The sequence below is a fragment of the Macaca mulatta genome, chromosome 15 (genome assembly GCF_049350105.2).
Source record: "Macaca mulatta isolate MMU2019108-1 chromosome 15, T2T-MMU8v2.0, whole genome shotgun sequence".
NCBI classification, from domain to species: Eukaryota; Metazoa; Chordata; class Mammalia; order Primates; family Cercopithecidae; genus Macaca; species Macaca mulatta.
In genome coordinates this window covers 117,036,840-117,055,395 of record NC_133420.1, presented here as the reverse complement: position 1 = coordinate 117,055,395, position 18,556 = coordinate 117,036,840, and the positions used below count along the sequence as shown (strand labels likewise).

Here is an 18,556-nt window from a genome sequence, read left to right as displayed (position 1 = left end):
TATTGTCAATGCGATTGCATTTCTGTAGCAGGAAGTCAGAAGTACTTGATGGAATTTTGAACTCTCCTTTCAGAACCTGCAGGAGATCAAAGATAAACTGGGCTTTAAAAAATGTTTCACTGATTAGTTCTTTCCACATCCAAACACTGCGAATCTGTCCTCCCCAGTACTGCTCCATAGACCCCTCCTGCCCTTTTCCCTTCACTTCTAGCACTTCAATGACAAATGCCACCTGTCTTGATGTCCTCCTTTCTTCATCTGCTAACCCTGTCCTGCCAGGATCTCATTCTTCCCTGGCCCCTCTTTACCTGGCTTCCTGTGTACGCCCGGGTACCGTGCCTGTGCACAGTGTCTGGTGCTCAGGAATATTGCATCAAAAGGAAGAATTAAGCCCCTGAGCAACGAGGACAAGGTCTGGCAACACGTGTTAAATCGAGTAATTGTTGCTCGCTATAAATGTGACTATTCACAGTGCTGCCCAGTCACATCTTCAAGTAAGGTTGGGTTCCCAGTTCAGCACCAGAATGAAAACTGCATTAGTCACCACCCTTCAGCATCCCCAGCAGTACAGCACGCTGGGGAGAAGGGTAGGGGGTGGAGATTTATTATACAATTATGCGGTAACGCTGTGCTCTTAAGTACTGCCTAGCTGGACCACAAAAGAAGAATGAAAATGGATGTAAATGTCTGGCATCGGAACGATCACTCTGCATTTGAGAGCATAAGCTCCCCGTGCAGGGTTGACATGCGTCCTTAAGCGTCACCGCCTATGATGATGTTTGTCACGGTGAGTATTTAAGCAGGGGGTGACGCTGCACTTTGCCCAGGGGGCAGGTGGCGAAGCTACGCGCATCCGGGGTCAGCAGGTCTGAGGTCATTGCTCGCGCCCTCCCTCCCGCCCGCTCCCCGACGTCGCACTGACTCCGTCCCCGGCGGTGACGACATTCCTCCCAGGTCCTGCGCCCCGCAGCGTAGTAACCCCACGGCAGGCCACCGCGCGCAATCCAGCTGGTGGCACCCCGGCGTTGAGCAGCAAAACCCCGCCCCGAGCGGCTTGCCCCGCCCCCGGCCCGTCACTCACTCAGCCCACCCAATGGTGGCAGTGAGGGGGCGGAGCTAGGCTTGAGGGCGCCGTGCGCCGGTGCTTGTGGCGTCAATGCGTCCGCCGTGTCCATGGAGAGAGGCTGAGGTGGCCGACCTCCGGCCCGAGGCACCGGGGCGCCGGGACGGCGAAGATGTCGGCTTCCTTAGTCCGGGCAACTGTCCGGGCTGTGAGCAAGAGGAAGCTGCAGCCCACCCGGGCAGCCCTCACTCTGGTGAGTGCTCGCGGTGCGTGGTGGGGCCCGTGACATTGCCCGTGTCCGCCCCGTGCAAGGGGAGGTCACTGCGGCCGGGAGCGGGGGCGCAGGGGCGCGGACACGTCAGACCTCGGGGCTGCCCTGACCTGCAGCACAGCCTCGCCGCCCCTTCCCCTTCGGCCCCTCTTTGCAAAGATAAACAAGTCCCGGGCGGGGCTGCTCCCTGGCCCCCGGAAACTACGTTTCCCGGCAGGCCGCGCGGCAACCGCGTGCGGGCCGGAGGGGAGCACGGGGGTGGGCGTCCCCGGGGTCCGATCGCTTCCACGCTCCGGCCGGCCTGCGCTGTTCGGCCCCTCCGGTTGAGCAGAGGCTGAACGTGCCCGGTGCCGGGGGTGCCCGGTGGTAGCCCAGAGTCCTATCCTGGAGGTGCGTGGGGTGGGGAGGGACGAGGTTTTCCGAAGGACCGCTGTGTCAGGGCGACAGCGTTCGCAGAGGGCGAGCACAGCGGCAACAAAGGCCCCGGCTGCTGCCGAGGTCACGGCCGCGGCGCGCAAAGCGTTACTTACCGGTGTCCTGGGTGGTTGAGGCCTTTGAAACTCCCTCTGTGCCTCCAGCAAGCCTAGGCTCTTAGGACAAAAGATGATTTCCCGGAGTGAGTTTAAAGCGTTTTCTGGGTGAAAGGTCAAACACTCAGGGCACCAGAGTACAACCTGAGCTCGGTGTTCCAGCCGCACCGTTCAGTTTTTTTAGTGGAAGGAAAATCCCATAACATAAAATTAGCCCCTTTAAAGGGTTCGGTGCCATTTAAGACATTCACAGTGTCGTGCAACCATCACTTCTATCTAGTTCCAACATATTTTCACCCCAAAAGAAAAACTTTTGATCACGTTCCTACATACACTCCCCTCTTAGTTAAGGAGATGACTTTATGCAATCATTCGCTTAGAGACTGGAAAAAAAACCGATTTAAATTGATTCATGGATTCTGTTCCATGTAATGCCAAAAGGGCCTATTACCAAAAAATAAGTTTGTAGCAAAGTAGAAGAAAATTGTGATCAGGTGAGAGAATTTATTTTTATAATCAATTTTTTAGGCCTCTGATGTTACTCTGATTATATATGGTACTGCTAGTGTACTGATTACGTATCATTCTATATTACCTCTTTTCTGTCGGAGCAAGCAAATGTTCATACGCCATGGGATGTAGAATTAAACAAGGTTTTAAGAACTAGAGGGCACAGCTCATTCTTTGTGTCTCTTTCAATCTCAGTAAGAGTTATTCAGAATTCTTCCACTGGTAATGGTAGATCCAGGAAGAGCCAGAAGGTTCAGGAACAGTTTTTGCCTTCTATTTTTTGCTTTTTGGCAACCCTATTAACTTTTTTTTTTTTTTTTTGGAGACAGGGTCTCACTTTGTCTCCCAGGCTGTAGTTCAGTGGTGCAGTCATGGCACACTACAGCCTCAACCTTCTGGGCCCAAGCGATCCTCCCACCTCAGGCTCCCAAATCTCTGGGACCACCGCTGTGCACCATCATGCATGCACCTAGGGTCTCCCTGGGTTGCCCAGGCTGGTCTTGAACTCCTGGGCTCAAGCAGTCCACCAGCTTAGCCTCCCAGTGTGCAGGGATTACAGGTGTGAGCCACCATGCCTGGCCCTGATGTCTTTCTTCATTACCATTTGACATGTTACCTTTTCCTTCAGAATTTCTTTTTTTTTTTTTTTTTTGGGGGGGGGGGGACGGTGTCTCGCTGGGTCCCCAGGCTGGAGTGCCGTGGTGTGATCACGGCTCACTGCATCCTGTGCCTCCTGAGTTCAACTCTCTGCCTCAGCCTCCCGAGTAGCTGGGATTACAGACACCCGCCACCATGCCTGGCTTATTTATTTATTTATTTATTTTGTATTTTTAGTAGAGACGGGGTTTCACCATCTTGACCAGGCTGGTCTTGGACTCCTGACCTCATGATCCACCCACCTCAACCTCCCAAAGTGCTGGGATCACAGGCGCGAGCCACCGCGCCCGGCCCTTCCTTCAGGATTTCTGAGTCAGTCCCTTCCTCTCCATTTCTAGTCATTTAGAAAGATCTGCTGTGTTTCAGGACAAATGAATTAGTTATACAGTTCCCAGCCTACAGGGACACAGTCGCAGGCCAAGCCTTTGCCAGCTCTTTGGTCTCTCTCTACACTTGCTCCCCTCTGCTTCAGTACATGTTATCATAGCAGTTCTCAGTTCACAGGGTTGCCTCGTTGCCTGACTCAGCTGTTCTGGTTAACTTGCAGGAGTCTACTGTCTGAACTCTGTTGTCCTACTTACAGTATGGCTGACTTTAGAAGCTCCTTTCTCTGCGGTCTTAGAAGCTGTACCAGAGAGAAGGCACATCAGTGCTGTTTTCCGCACAGTCTGTGTTGGTGGGCTTGCAGTCATTTTAGTTCCAGCATTCGTGCCCTAGTCAGGACACTATGGCATGTATTGCTCTTTGTGCATAGTTTTAACATCAGCATGTATCATCAAGTGCAAAAATATTGATGCAGTCAAAGGCCTAATGAGTGGAGACAGATAAGAGCAAACAAAAGTATACGTAATTTAGTAAAACTGATTGGAAGAGATAAATGTTACTTGGGTCTAATAAGTGGAGACAGGTAAGAACAAACAAAAGTATACCTAATTCAGTAAAACTGATCAGAAGGGATACATGTTACCTGGATATATAAATTTTGATATTAGTAATTTGACATGTTGCAGCATTTGAAAAGTGCTGTATCTGTGGAGTCTACCAGATGTCAACAAAAGGCTAGGAAAAGTAATTGATAATATAACACAGTTCAATGCTGTCAGTATCAGATTATCTACATCTTCCCTATTTCCCTACATATCTAGAAATTGACAAGTGGAATTGAACTTGCAGGAGCCAGATGTGATTAAAGAATTGAAGAGTAAATGCTGCCCTGCTTGCAGACAGATTTATTTCCATCATTGTACAAGTCAGAGCAACCCTAATTTGTAGGATTGGGGTGGGTCACAGCTGTGCATTAAAACGCAACCAAGTTCTGTGAGAAGAATGATGATGCTGTGAGAGAATGATGATGCACAGCCATGATCATTCTTAATGTATTCATTGTGTACAGAAGGTGCCTTAGGGCTTCACTTTCTATTGGAGTCCAGTTGAGAAGCTAGGAAATGCTTAATGCTCAGTAAGGAAGTATGTGTTAGTTCACTGAACTAGAACCAGGAGTCCTTTCGAACAGTGACCAAGCACTAAGATTTCTGTCCGAAGGCAATTTAGGAAATACTACACAAGAAGCACTGGAAGTAGCCTAGCAGTCTAACAGTGAAAGAATGGTTAAGTACATGAGAATAGATCCTGTTGAAGGATATAGTCCCTGTAAATTATGATTTTTTTAAGTTTTAGAGTTGTAACTCTTCATTCTTTGACTTACGCTGTGCAAATTATTTAATCTTTAATACCTAAATCACAATGGCAGGAATAAAAAGATGATACATTTAAACCATTAAACACTTAGAAGGTGTTCAGTAAATGGTGAATATATTTTTATTACCATGTATCAAATGAAAAAAAATTGTTAAATTGTTTAAATGGAGGCTGCAAAATTATGTATATATGCCATGATTACAAACCTTATTCTTTTTAGAGACAGGATCTTCCTCTGTCACCCAGGCTCATATGCAGTGGCATGATCATGGCTCACTGCAGCCTCAAACTCCTGGGCTCAAGCAATCCTTTCACCTCAGCCTCCCAAGTAACTGGGACTACAGGCATATGTCACCATGCCTACTAATTTTTTTTTTTAATTAAAATTTTTTTAATTTATTGTAGAGACAGGGTCTTGCTCTCTTGCCCAGGCTGGTCTCAAACTCCTGGCCTGAAGCCATCCTCCCACCTTGGTCTCCCAAAGTGCTGGCATTACAGGCATGAGCCACCACACCTGGCCCACAAATATATATATATGTGTGTGTGTGTGTGTGTATATTTATATATATAAAATATTTGTATATTATATGTGTTTTGGGTGTGTGTATACACACATACACAAATAACAAAAGACAAAAACAACACTCTAATGCCAGGCATGGCTGTTAAGCAATGAGTTTGATAAAATACACTATACTTGGTCACAGGCTCTCTTTATTTATCATCTTTTGTTCCCCCAGAAAATTGATATATTGACATTAAAATGCCACATTTGTAATGAAATTAAAATAAGTTGTTGTTGGCACGTGTTTAGTACACACAATCACAGAGTTAACTTTGGGTTTTAATTTTGTTTTCTTAAACAGCAAAAAATGAAATTTGCCTGGGGAGTTACTTAAAGAAATACAGGATTGAAAATGAAAAGTTTCTCCTACAAGGATTAGAAAGTGTATTGCTATGAAGTAGTGATAAAACATTCATCTACAGTGCCTTTTCCCATAATTTTAACAGCAGAAACATCTTGGAAATACTTAGGTTTTTTAATTAGGCCAAAATATCTTACCTCAAAGATAACCTCTCACTTTAAAAGTCATATTCCTGTGATTTGCATTCAGGAAGCTCTTAAATTTTAAAACATGGGCCAAGTCTCAGGTAAGCTATAGTCATTAATAGTACATACATTTCTTGAGAATTACATGTTTCTTGGTAGTTCTGGGAAGTGCACTGGTACTGGCATTCTGCGAGGCCCTGCAGCATGCTGTGTAGTTGAAGATTTTATGCTGTTTCTCTCATGAATTTTCCCTAAGCACAAAGTTGCCAGGGTATGTAGACTTAAAGCAGGGTAGGATTCTTAGCCTCTCCCTGATACTGAGACACAAAAAGTACTTTTTATAGCTCGATTTTTTTTTAAGTCCCAACTGTTCCCTGTTTAACCACTCTCACTTGTTCTGAAAATCAGATCCGTCACTTTGAAAGTCGTAAGAACCTTTTCCTTTGGTTGAGTACTCACCTGGGTTATCCATCATTAGTAACACCCTCCCGGTGAAGCACGTTTGGTTTTGGCCTGACACAGGAAAATTAAGACACATGTTTAGTTCCTGTAACAACAGCTTCCCAGGCACACAGGTTCCTGTTGAATGTTACTTTTCCCTTAAAGAGCCCTTCAATATAAGATGTAAACATCAGCAACTTTGTGATAAGTAGACCAATCCACACGAATTGCTTTCATTTACTGTATTTAAGTGTTTCCTGCTAAAAGGTGAGAAAATAAGAAAATAGATGACTTTGTAAAACCAAATTAGATAATTTAGAAAACCACTTGGAGATAAAAAAAAAAATTATATATTTGGGGCTGGTAAACGGAGTAGTGTGACACACGTTTGTTTTGTTTGGATCATGCAGTGGTGTGCCCGTCTGTGCCTTTGATCTACTCACATTAAATCAAGACCACGTTTAAGATTTTAGTTCCAGCAGGTATTTTCCATGGCTATGCTTTTTGTTTTTTGTTTTTCGTTTTTTGGAGACAGAGTCTCACTCTGTTTCCCAGGCTGGAGTGCAGCAGCATGATCTTGGCTTACTGCAACCTCCGCCTCCCGGGTTCAAGCGATTCTCGTGCCTCAGCCTCCTGAGTAGCTGGGATTACAGGCACGTGCCACCATCCTCAGCTAATTTTTGTATTTTTAATAGGGGTGGGATTTCACCATGTTGGCCAGGCTGGTCTCAAACTCCTGACCTCAAGTGATCCTTCCACCTCGGCCTCCCAAAGTGTTGGGAATATAGGTATGAGCCACCACACCCAGCCAAGCTATGCCTTTTTAAAAGAAACTTACAGAAAGCTATTTTTATTTGACAGTAAATGATTAATTTCTTCAGCATGCACATAGGAAAATATGATCGTGAAAATTTACAAGTGGTTGATAAGAAAGCTAGCTTTTATTGACAATCATTTAGAACGGGGGTCCCCAGTCCCTGTGGTACAGACTGGTACTGGTCCATGGCCTGTTAGGAACAGGGCCTCGCAGCAGGAGGTGAGAGCAGCAGGCAAGCCAAGCATTACCACCTAAGCAAGCTCCACCTCCCGTCACATCAGCAGCAGCGTTAGAGTCTCATAGGAGCGCAAACCCTAGTGTGAACTGCAGGTGTGAGAAGCTAGTTTGTGTGCTCCTTATGAGAACAATGCCTGATGATCTGTCACTGTCTCGCATCACCCCTAGATGGGACCATCTAGTTGCAGAAAAACAAGCTCAGGGCCCCCACTGATTGTTCGTTTTGATGAGTTGTATAATTATTTCATTATATATTACAATGTAATAATAGAAATAAAGTGCACAATAAATGTAGTGCACTTGAATCATCCAGAAGCTATTCCCCTTATCTGTGGGAAAATTGTCTTCCTCGAAACCAGTCCTTGATGCCAAAAACATTTGGGACCACTGATTTAGAAGGGTAATGAGCACTTTTAAAAATAGTAACTATTTCTATAACTATTTAAAGTTGGTATTCTGTGACTCAAAAAACAAAAACAACACCATAGTCCTGCTCTTCCCGTTTTCTCCTTCCGCTCCCTGTGTGCTACTCCCTGCGTTGTAGGACTGCTTGCTTCCTTTTCTGATAGAACCATGGGAAAAGGCCTTTAGAGGCTGCCTACTGGCAGTGGTTTGTTTGTTTACAGTGACATGCAATAAGAAATGTATATACACAGATACTATATATTAATAACTGAATTAAAAGTTTTACTAAACAGTATTCACTTTTTTTAAGTGCAGTGCATTGTTTTCTGTTTTAAATTTTTAAGACATGTTGGTCTTCACATTCTAAATTGCTTTCATGCCCTTCTAAACTGGGTCTATACTGTGTTTAAACATGCTCATCTAGCTGAACGCCCACCCCGACAGGGCAGGAGAGTACACTCTAGGGCCATCCATTGGGCTGGCTCCTCCAGGTGTCAGTCCTGGCCTCAGTTTACTACCAAGTCTTAGGTCGTAATATCCAGACTTTGAGACTTCGGAAGCAGTCTCAAAAACTTTACTATACAGTAAAATGTCAGTACAAAGAACTGAAGGGCCTGCAGAGCACTGCCAGCTAGAGGAGCTGATAAAGTAGGAAGGACGCATGTAATCTCTTCATTATGATGTACTCTCATCATCGTAATAATACTTGGCTTTTCTGTGCCTGACTGTCCTGAATGCTTTTCATGAGTTTATTTAATCCTCGCAAGAATCCTGAGGAGGAGGAACTATTATCCCTGTTTCATCAGTAAGGGACTAGAAGTCAGAGAAGCCACATAGGGTGACTACCCTGGAGGCACAGCTGGGAAGTGGGCCAGGAATGCTGGAGAACAGCCTCCTTCCCAAGGAAGTGGAGTTGGTAATGCCGACCTGTTTCACACAAACTCTGATGTCTTTCTCATTTTGAGGCCCACTGAGCTGCGTTAAACAGCATTTCTCCTGGGAAACAGCTCCTCCTTGTTCTTATTTCTGTCATTGACTAGCTTAGTTTTCTTCATCTAGATCTCCTGAGATGTTGGTTTAATCCACGTTGGAAAAAATCTGTGTGAGCATTTGGTGGGACTGGTGCAAGAAGCACACCCTGGGTTATTTTATGCTGGTAACACTGTTTCCTCAAGCTATGCATTTTGTTGGATTAGAAATGGATTGTGAGTAAGAAAAAAAAAGTGTAGGATGAATAATCAACAGGAAAAACACCTGAGGTTGGCCTTCCCAGTGAGATACTTGATTCCTTCATTGGCTCTTTGTCGTAGGCAACATGCTGGTTGCTGGGCATAGAGTTGGTGCACAAAATAGATGCTGCCCAGAAAAATAGCATTTGTGATGTGAGTGAATAGCACCTTAGAGAGAAGGACAGGGAACCAACCTGACCTGAGGAGCAAGATTAAAAGGATGTTGCTAGCAGATACTTTTTAAAATAAAGAGGGTATTTTGAATTCAGTATAGTTTATGTGTTTATATATAAAGTCCATAAGGTAACCTGGGAAGAATGGAACATAAAATTTGTCACATGAATTTGCTAAAGACAGACTTAGGAAGACTGATAAATATGAGGCTTTGAGGAACAAGTTTTGTAGCTAAAAACATCATTTTCTTTTTTCAGACACCTTCAGCAGTAAACAAGATAAAACAACTTCTTAAAGATAAGCCTGAGCATGTAAGTAAAACCAGTTAATTATTCAGTAAAAACCTGAAGCTGTATTTCAAAATAAATTATCTTGTGATATACAGTATTATTTCATTTAGGGGTTTTTATTTAAAAGGTAAAATATACTCAGGATTTCTTTTTCTTTTTTTTTGAAACGGAGTCTTTCTCTGTCACCCGCGCTGGAGTGCAGAGGCCGGATCTCAGCTCACTGCAAGCTCCGCCTCCCGGGTTTACGCCATTCTCCTGCCTCAGCCTCCCGAGTAGCTGGGACTACAGGCACCCGCCACCTCGCCCGGCTAGTTTTTTGTATTTTTAGTAGAGACGGGGTTTCACCGTGTTAGCCAGGATGGTCTCGATCTCCTGACCTCGTGATCCGCCCATCTCGGCCTCCCAAAGTGCTGGGATTACAGACTTGAGCCACCGCGCCCGGCAGGATTTCTTCAAAATTCAAATAATATAAAAGGGCATTTAACTAAAAGGAAGTCATTCTTTCTTCCAAGAAGCAACCTCTTTGGTGTCCTTCCAGGAGTAATGTATACATTTGAAGTGGCTAGACCTGATTTTCTCAGCCTCCTCACAGTTGACACTTTAGGGCAGATTGTAGAATGTTTGACAGCATCTCTGGCCTCTGTCCACTAGATACCAGTAGTAACCCTTCTTTGCCACAACAAAGAATCCACATATGTGGAACCCACTGATACGGAAAGGTGACTGTATAGAGTAAAAGTGTTGTGAAGGGTAATGAGCACTTTTTTTTCCTGATTCTACAAAGCTTTGGTTGTCCCAACCAAAAATGTCTCCCTGAGGGCCACCACTGGCCTCGACTGGGCTTGTTATTCTTGTGTGTGTCTCTTCCTACCATAAATGTTTTCATTACACTTTGCTTTTTACCCTTAATAATGTGGCTTGAAGATATTTCCATATCATTATGTAATGATCTGCCTCCCTTTCTTGGCTGCATGTAGAGTATGTTCCATTGAACAAGTTCGATTTCTTTAACCAGTCCCCATGTTAAAGGGTCATTTTCATTCAGTGCTGCCACAAACACCGTTCAGCAACTATTTAGTGGCTGCAGTGTGCTCGGCTCATTGTTCTAGACCTGTAAGCATGGCTTAGTTCACCTACATAGGATCCATTCCTATATATAGAATTGTTGAGTTAGGAGTGTGTGTATCATCTTAATTGTACATTGTTAGTTGCCAATGGAATGCTGTAAATCATTTCAAGTAATGGACTATCAATATTTAATAATTAGACTGTGGAGTGATCTGGTTTCTGTTGTTAACCAACGTTACAATGTAATGGAAGTTCTCAAACCTGCCTTTTAAAATTATTAAATTTCAGAGGATATCAGTGTTCTGATTCAATTTGGATAGACCAATGACTAGAGTACAAATTGGCCTAATGAAACAAGAGTTTAGCTTTGTAAAATCAGGAACTGCTGGTGAAATAGTACTTACAATACTTTTACTATATACAGTCACCTCCCCGTATCTGTGGGTTCCGCATACATGGATTCAGTCAACCACAGGTCAAAAATATTTGGGAAAAAAATAGAAGGTTGCATCTGTATTAAACATGTACAGACTTTTATTCTCCAAACAATACAGCATAACAACTATTTATGTAGCATTACATTATTACAGGTATTCAAGTCATCCAGAAGTTATTTAAAGGACATGGGAAGATGTGTATAAGTTATATACAAATACTGTGCCATTTGCATAAGGGACTTGAGTGTCTGCAGATTTTTGTATACCCAGGTAGTCCTGGAACCAGTTTCCCACACATACTGAGGGATGACTGTATTTAAATGAAAAGGCAGATCAGCCCTAAGACCGAGAACTCAGGTAGATATTGTTCGAAAATTGCGTTAATGTAAACATCGATATTTTTAAAGTGCTGTTTGGTCACTTTTTTAAACTTCTTTTGTCTGAATTGACTGCAGTCTTTTGCTTTCTGGTATTTGAGACTGTACACAGGTCTGCACTCGAATTCAGCTCCCATGTAGAGAGAGGATTGCCAGGTGATAGACTGTGAACCCTGGTGAATCCTAACCATAAGGAAACGTTTCAGAGTGTATCTCACAGAACAAGGTAGAGCAAAAACATTTTAGATGAAGTCCCAGGCTGGACAGGGTGCTCCTGCCTTGTAATCCCAGTGCTCTGAGAGGCCGAGGTGGAAGCGTTGTTTGAGTCCAGGAGTTCGAGACGAGCCTGGGCTACATAGTGAGACCCTGTGCTACAAAAAGTAAAAGAAAGTCCATTGTGGTGTGGGGAGGCTACTGTCACTTTATTAGTATAATTGTTTAATCTGTACTACTTTAAAACTAAGTTTAGACTTTCACTTCTTTTTCAGGTAGGTGTAAAAGTTGGTGTCCGAACCAGGGGCTGTAACGGCCTTTCTTATACTCTAGAATATACAAAGACAAAAGGAGATTCTGATGAAGAAGTTATTCAAGATGGTGAGTTTTTAACCAACATTTTTTGGGCACGTTGTTTTGCCTAAAATTGTTAGCCTTGCACAGCACAAAGTAAAAAATAAGGATAGTAGCAGGAATTATGTAAATAATGCTCACTGTGTGTGTAGGCATTGTTTGATGGAATTTCATATATTAACTGATGTATACACAACACTGAATGAGAGTGGTACCATATCCCTGTTTTTCTGATGAAGAAACTGAGGCACAGAGGAGTTAAATAGTTTAAGGTCATAGGAAGTGGCCTAGTAAAGTTCTTTCCAGAGACTCTGCTCTTAGTAACTAATTGGTAAATTATTCTATAAGCTTGTTTGAACTATGAAAGATCATTGTTATGTCCAAAAAGTGAACCAACCTTAAACCTCGGAGTGAGCCAAGAGTTTTTGTGTAAGCAGCAGTTTTATATCTGTGTCAAATAAGTACAAGTTGAGCATTCCAACCCAAACATCTGAAATCTGAAACACTCCCAAATTCAAAACTTTCAAAGTGGGTGCCAGCATGACACTCAGAGGAACTGCTCATGGGAGCTTTTTGGATTTGGGATGCTCAGGCAGTAAGGGTAATGCAGATACAGTCACACATCACTTGATGTTGGAGATACATTCGGAGAAATGTGACATGAGACAAATACCCTGGGGTGTACTTACACAAACCCAGATGGCAGAGCCTACCACATGCCTCGGCTAGATGATACAACCTATTGCTCCTAGGCTTCAAACCTGTACTGCATGTGACTGTGCTGAATACTGTGCACAGTTCTAACACAGTGGTAAGTATTTGTGTGAACATACCTAAGCAAAGAAAAGGTGTAGTGAAATTTCACTGTAAAAGATAAAATGTGGTCAGGCGTGTGAACACAAGCCTGTTGTCCCAGCTACTCAGGAGATTGAGGCAAGAGGATTCCTTGAGCACAGGAGTTCAAGATTGTTGTGTACTGGCCGGGCGTGGTGGCTCACCTCTGTAATCCCAGCACTTTGGGAGGCCAAGGTGGATGGATCACGAGGTCAGGAGTTCACGACCAGCCTGGCCAACATGGTGAAACCCCATCTCTACTGAAAATACAAAAAATTAGCCAGGTGTGGTGGCACACCCCTGTAGTCCCAGCTACTGGGAGGCTGAGGCAGAAGAATCGCTTGAACCCCAGGAGGCGGAGGTTGCAGTGAGCCGAGACTATGCCATTGCACTCCAACCTGGGTGACAAAGCAAGACTCCGTCTCAAAAAAAAAAAAAAAGAGATTGTAGTGCACTTTGTTCATACCTGTGAATAGCCACTGCCCTTCATCCTGGGCAACATAGCAAGACCTCCGTCTCTTAAAAAGAAAAAAACATGAAGAAGGAGAAGATAAAACACGGGACACCTGTATGTGGCACTCACCATGCATGGAGCTTGCAGGACTGGAGGTTGTCCTCGTGAGTCAGCGAGTGAGTAGGGGAGTGGTGAGCGAATGGGAAAGCCTAGGACATTACTTTGTAGTACTGTAGACCTTATAAACCTTGTACATTTAGTCTTCAGTAAGAAATTAACCTTAGTTTACTGAAACTTTTTTACTTCGTAAGCTTTGCGATTTTTTTTATTTTAACTTTTTGACTCTTTTGTAATAACATTAACTTGAAACATACATTGTACAAATGTACAAAAATTTTTTATGTCCTTATTCTATAAGCTTTTCCCTATTTTTAATTTTTTTTCTTCTTTTTTTTTTTAACTTTATAAACGTTTTAATTAAAAACTAAGACACAAACATGCGTATTAGCTTAGGCCTCCACAGGGTCAGGGTCATCAGTATCCCTGTCTTCCACCTCATCCTCTCGTCCCTTTGCCATCAGGAGCAGTAACACTCATGGAATCGTCATCTTCTCTGATAACGATGCCTTCTTCTGGATACCTCCTGAAGAACCTTCCTTAGGCTGTTTCACAGTTAACTTTTTTTTTCTAAGTAGAAGTACACTCTAAAGTAACAATTAAAAAGTATAGTATAGTAAATACATAAAGCAGTAACATAACCATTTATTATCATTATCAAGTATGATGCAGTGTACATAATTGAACATGCTTAGACTTTTAGACGACTGGTAGTGCAGGTTTGTTTACACCAGCATCACCACAAACACCTCAGTCATGGGCTGTCTTGTGATATTATGGTGGTTACAGCATTGCTAGGCAATAGGAATTTTCAGCTCCATTATAATCCTTTTTTTTTTTTTTTTTTTTTTTTTTTGAGACAGCGTCTCGCTCTCTCACCGAGGCTGGAGTGCAGTGGTGTGATCTCAGCTTGCTGCAACCTCCGCCTCCCGGGTTCAAGCGATCCTCCCACCTCAGCCTCCCAAGTAGCTGGGATTGTGGCGCCCACCACCATGCCTGGTTCATTTTTGTATTTTTAGTGGAGCTGTATTATCAACTCACGTTTTTGAGGAATCCTGTATTTCCAATTTTTATTAAAAACTATTTTATTATAATTACATTTAATTATAATTAAAATTATTTAATTATTTTTACCACTGCCCCCTTCTTCCACCCTCTAATCTGTTAAAACCTATCTAAAATAAATAATTTATCTTGTCATTGGAAGTATGCACTTAGCTTGCAGTTCTTACCTCCATGGGAGAATGAGGCCTAGATTCCTAAGTGTGCTTTCTTATTAAACTAAAGTTACTAAGCAATAAAGACCTTTTAAAAATATATTATTTTGAAAATTATAACACATTATAAACCTTAAGATTCTCATCTTAAAGAAGAGGTGACTTATTTACATATTGTTTATGTTTAGCTAATGGCTCAATTTCTTATAAGGAAGAAAGTTTTTTGTTTTGGTTTGGTTTTTTATTTGTTTTTTGAGACAGAGTCTTGCTCTCTTACCCAGGCTGGAGTGCAGTGGCACAATCATGGCTCACTGTAGCCTCTGTCTCCCTGGCTCAAGCAATCCTCCCACCTCAGCCTCCCAAGTAGCTGGGACTACAGGCACCCACCACCGTGCCCAGCTAATTTTTGTATTTTTAGTGGAGACAGGGTTTTGCCATGTTTCCCAGACTAGAAAGCTTTCTTAAACTGATTGTATTTGTTGGCTGGGCACTGTGACTCACACCTGTAATCCCAGCACTTTGGGAGGCTGAGGTGGGAGGATCACTTGAGCCCAGGAATGCAAGACCAACTTGGACCACATGGTGAAACCCTGACTCTAAAAAAAATACAAAAATTAGCCGGTCCTGGTGGTGTGTGCCTGTAATCCTGTGGGAGGATCACTTGAGCCTGGGAGGCGGAGCTTGTGGTGAGCCATGATCATACTACTGCACTCCAGCTGGGGTGACAGAGCGAGACTCTGTGTCAAAAAAAAAGATTGTATTTACAAAGATGCTGATCTCTACCTGTGTAATTACTAGGGAATAGTACCCGTTTTCCATCCCATAACCAGAAAAGACTATTGTTGTACTGATTGATCTTACTAAAATAGCCCCATTGTATCGCAGTCCTTTGTATATCTTTAAGCTTAAATCCGTGTATCTAGTGTATAGATGTTATTACAGAATTTTCATAAATTTTTTTTCATTTCATAAAACTCACCGAGAATATACATTTTCTTCACGTTGCAAACTGCAAAAATGAGTGAAGTATAGTGAAAGGTAAATTCTCATTTTGCATAAAATTGTCATGGGATACTTACATAAAATTCTCCCCTAATGTGATTGTTTGTGACATAAATTCGTGTGTGGGAAAGAAAGGGCAGACAGGAAACTGAATGCTTAATTCCTTAAGGAAATAATTTAAAATGTTCAAAGCTTCCTGTTTGACTTTTGTTGATAGTCACTATTTAAAGTTCACTTGTGCTTTGAATCAGCGAGTTCCATAAGGCTCCTGGCTTTATATGACACATGCTTTCTTTTCCCCAAGGAGTCAGAGTATTCATCGAAAAGAAAGCACAGCTAACACTTTTAGGAACAGAAATGGACTATGTTGAAGACAAATTATCCAGTGAGTTTGTGTTCAATAACCCAAACATCAAAGGGACTTGTGGCTGTGGAGAAAGCTTTAATATTTGAAATCTCAGGACTCTTCTGGCCGTAGGTTCCAGGAAAGCTCGTGGAAGCCTTGTTGCTCACTGCAGAAATCGTGTGACTGTCACATGCTGGAAAATAAAGTGATACATCTTGAAAATGAAGCCAGTGTGTTGGATTCCAGAAGAAATGATATTTGTATTCTCTATAGGGGACAGAAAGTGAGAAGCCATCACTCTCTTTGGATCATTTAGGTCTCTTGCATCCTTTGTTTTAGAACCAGTTTTATTAAAGTTGCCTTCCTGGCTACCTGTTTATCCATTTCCTGAACTGTGTGCACTCCTTAGATCGCTATTGAATGGCTTGAACATCCCTCAACATTTCTCCCAACCAGATCGGCGACTCCAAAAATCCGAGACAGGACATCCTGACTGCTGGTAGTAACATGGTGGTGCATTGTTTTTTCCACCCAAACTTAACATAGCCTTTGTATACACTTTGATGAAAAATTTCATTGTCAGATGCCTCATTGCGTACCCTTTAATAGTACCAGGCAAAGATTTTCTTCAACTATAGTACAGATTAGTTCTGAGTGATGGTATCAAAAGGTGAGAAAGACGCCATCCATTTGTTTTTTAATCCATTTTTTTTGCCACCCTATATGTCTGTTCAGAGAGGGGATCTCAAGCTGACTTTGATTCTTTTAGTTAAGGAGTCTCTTAAAGCCATCTAGCCCACCTCCCTCAATTCCCTGTGTGAGGAAGCAAAACCCCAGAGAAGCCAAAGGGCTCCTGTCCACTCCGATTCCACAGGCCGGGGGAGAGTAGGGACTCTCACCCCCCTCCCCTTCCTTGTAGGTGACACATGCTTTGTCCTCTGAGGCAGTCAGTGAAGGCAAATGGTCTGACTTCTTTATGTGGTCAACATTTTGATAGAATTTCTTTATAATTTGATAGAGATTATATTGTTATTGTTTTATTTTGAGTGAGAAGAATTTTAAAACCTTTTTATGTGAATTACCATCTTGTTTCTTTCACCTTTGAAACAGTGGATTGTAGCAGAGACATTGTAGCAACCCAGAGTTATGCTTTTGGAATGTGGTCCTCACTGTGCAGGAGAACATGGGGATCCTTTGTTAACATTCCCAGTGTGCACACACTTTCTGCTTCCTCCGTCCAGTTGCTCAAGTTCTTAGTATTTTAGCCTAACGTTTTTATCACCTACTTTTCTTGAAAAGTGTTCCTTTTGTCACTTAGTTACTGATTTTCCTGGGTTTGACATACTAAGTATTCTATGAGATGATATATATGCTTTTTTTGAAAGCTAATTCTCATGAATTCAAGTAGCTGAGTTCCTTTGTTTCTTTTATTCACTAAAGTAGCTGGCACAAAACACAGAAACCTAGAGCAGTAGTTTTATGTCAATGCTCATGAGTTTGTATCGATAATATAATTGTTGATCCACTTATAATTCGTGCAATACTGTATGTATGTAGACATTGAGTTGTCAATTAAAGAAAATGTGGCCTCTTTGTGATCATAAAATTGCCTTCTTGAGGGGAGAGGGTTTGGGACAGCAGCTGCTAAAGCCAATAAAAAAATGACTGTCTTTTTTGCCTAGGCTGCCTGTCACCAGGCGTCTTCTCTGCCTGACACTGTTTCTTCCAGAGTCCGAGCTGCTGACTCTCCACACAGCCTGGGAGAGACCATCTCAGGTGGCGCTCGTCTCCCTGGCTTTGCTGGCCAGGCTTTCCTCCTTGTCCTCCCCCTGTGAGGTCATCCGCCCCACCAGGCAGCTTCCTCATGTCCTCATCACTACCTGGAGCGCTTTTCCCTCTGGCGTCTGAGCTTTTTATAGGAACCTCCTCCAAGAATGTTCTCAAGTGTTCGCTCAGGCACAGTAGTGAGCACTGACTCTCTATTAGCCCTGAGGTTTCGCAGGTCATTAGAGACAGTCCCAACCTCAGAGAGCTTTAAGTCGGCAAATGAAACACCAACGGAGAGCGTCGATCGCATGGTAAGTGTTGTGAGCAGCTGGCGGTGATTGCTTGCTCACTGCATGCCTGGAAGTGTTCTAATACACATTGTCATCTCAGCGATCTGAGAACGCAGGTCTGCCTACTGTCTTTCTCGTAGATAAACCAAAACCCAGCTTAAATAAAATAGCTAAGGTTACACTAAGTGGCCGAGTCAGAATGGCGCCCCGTGCCTGTGACTCCAGATGCTGTGCTCCTAGCTGTTAGGCCATACTGCATGTCCTGATGGAACTAACAGTGCGCTTCTAAAAACGTATCCTACAGGTTACGTCCCCTGCACCTAGTTGAGAGATTTCGGGAAGAGGAAAGACAGTGAATGGTACTAAAGAGGGTTGAAAAAACACAGAGGGCGTGTTCTCACTTATAGGTGGGAACTGAACAATGAGAACACTTGGACACAGGGAAGGGAACATCACACACCAGGTCCTGTCATGGGGAGGGGGGCGGGGGAGGGATAGCATTAGGAGAAATACCTAATGTAAATGATGAGTTAATGGGTGCAGCACACCAACATGGCACATGTATACATATGTAACAAACCACGTTGTGCACATGTACCCTAGAACTTATAATAAAAAAATTAAAAACACAGGGAAGCTAAGCACTCAGGATACTGAGGCCCGGAGAGGAGCATGAAGGCTGAAGGGTGAGGTAGACGCCTGGGGCA

General features: G+C 43.1%; 1 protein-coding gene across 1 annotated transcript; it reads left to right on the top strand.

The window, feature by feature from the left end:
* Window positions 1-1,118: 1,118 nt before the first annotated feature.
* ISCA1 (iron-sulfur cluster assembly 1) lies at window positions 1,119-17,398 on the top strand. Its single transcript, XM_015118019.3, has 4 exons — window positions 1,119-1,316; window positions 9,341-9,394; window positions 11,744-11,849; window positions 15,751-17,398. The coding sequence occupies exons 1-4, from the start codon at window positions 1,236-1,238 to the stop codon at window positions 15,897-15,899; spliced, it is 390 nt and encodes a 129-aa protein (XP_014973505.1). The 5' UTR covers window positions 1,119-1,235; the 3' UTR covers window positions 15,900-17,398.
* The last annotated feature ends 1,158 nt before the right edge of the window (window positions 17,399-18,556 follow it).

Coding starts and splice junctions, on each gene's coding strand:
- ISCA1 (XM_015118019.3), top strand. CDS start 1,236: ATGTCGGCTTCCTTAGTCCGGGCAACTGTCCGGGCTGTGAGCAAGAGG. Junction 1,317..9,340: donor CCCGGGCAGCCCTCACTCTG/GTGAGTGCTCGC, acceptor TTCTTTTTTCAG/ACACCTTCAGCAGTAAACAA. Junction 9,395..11,743: donor TTAAAGATAAGCCTGAGCAT/GTAAGTAAAACC, acceptor CTTCTTTTTCAG/GTAGGTGTAAAAGTTGGTGT.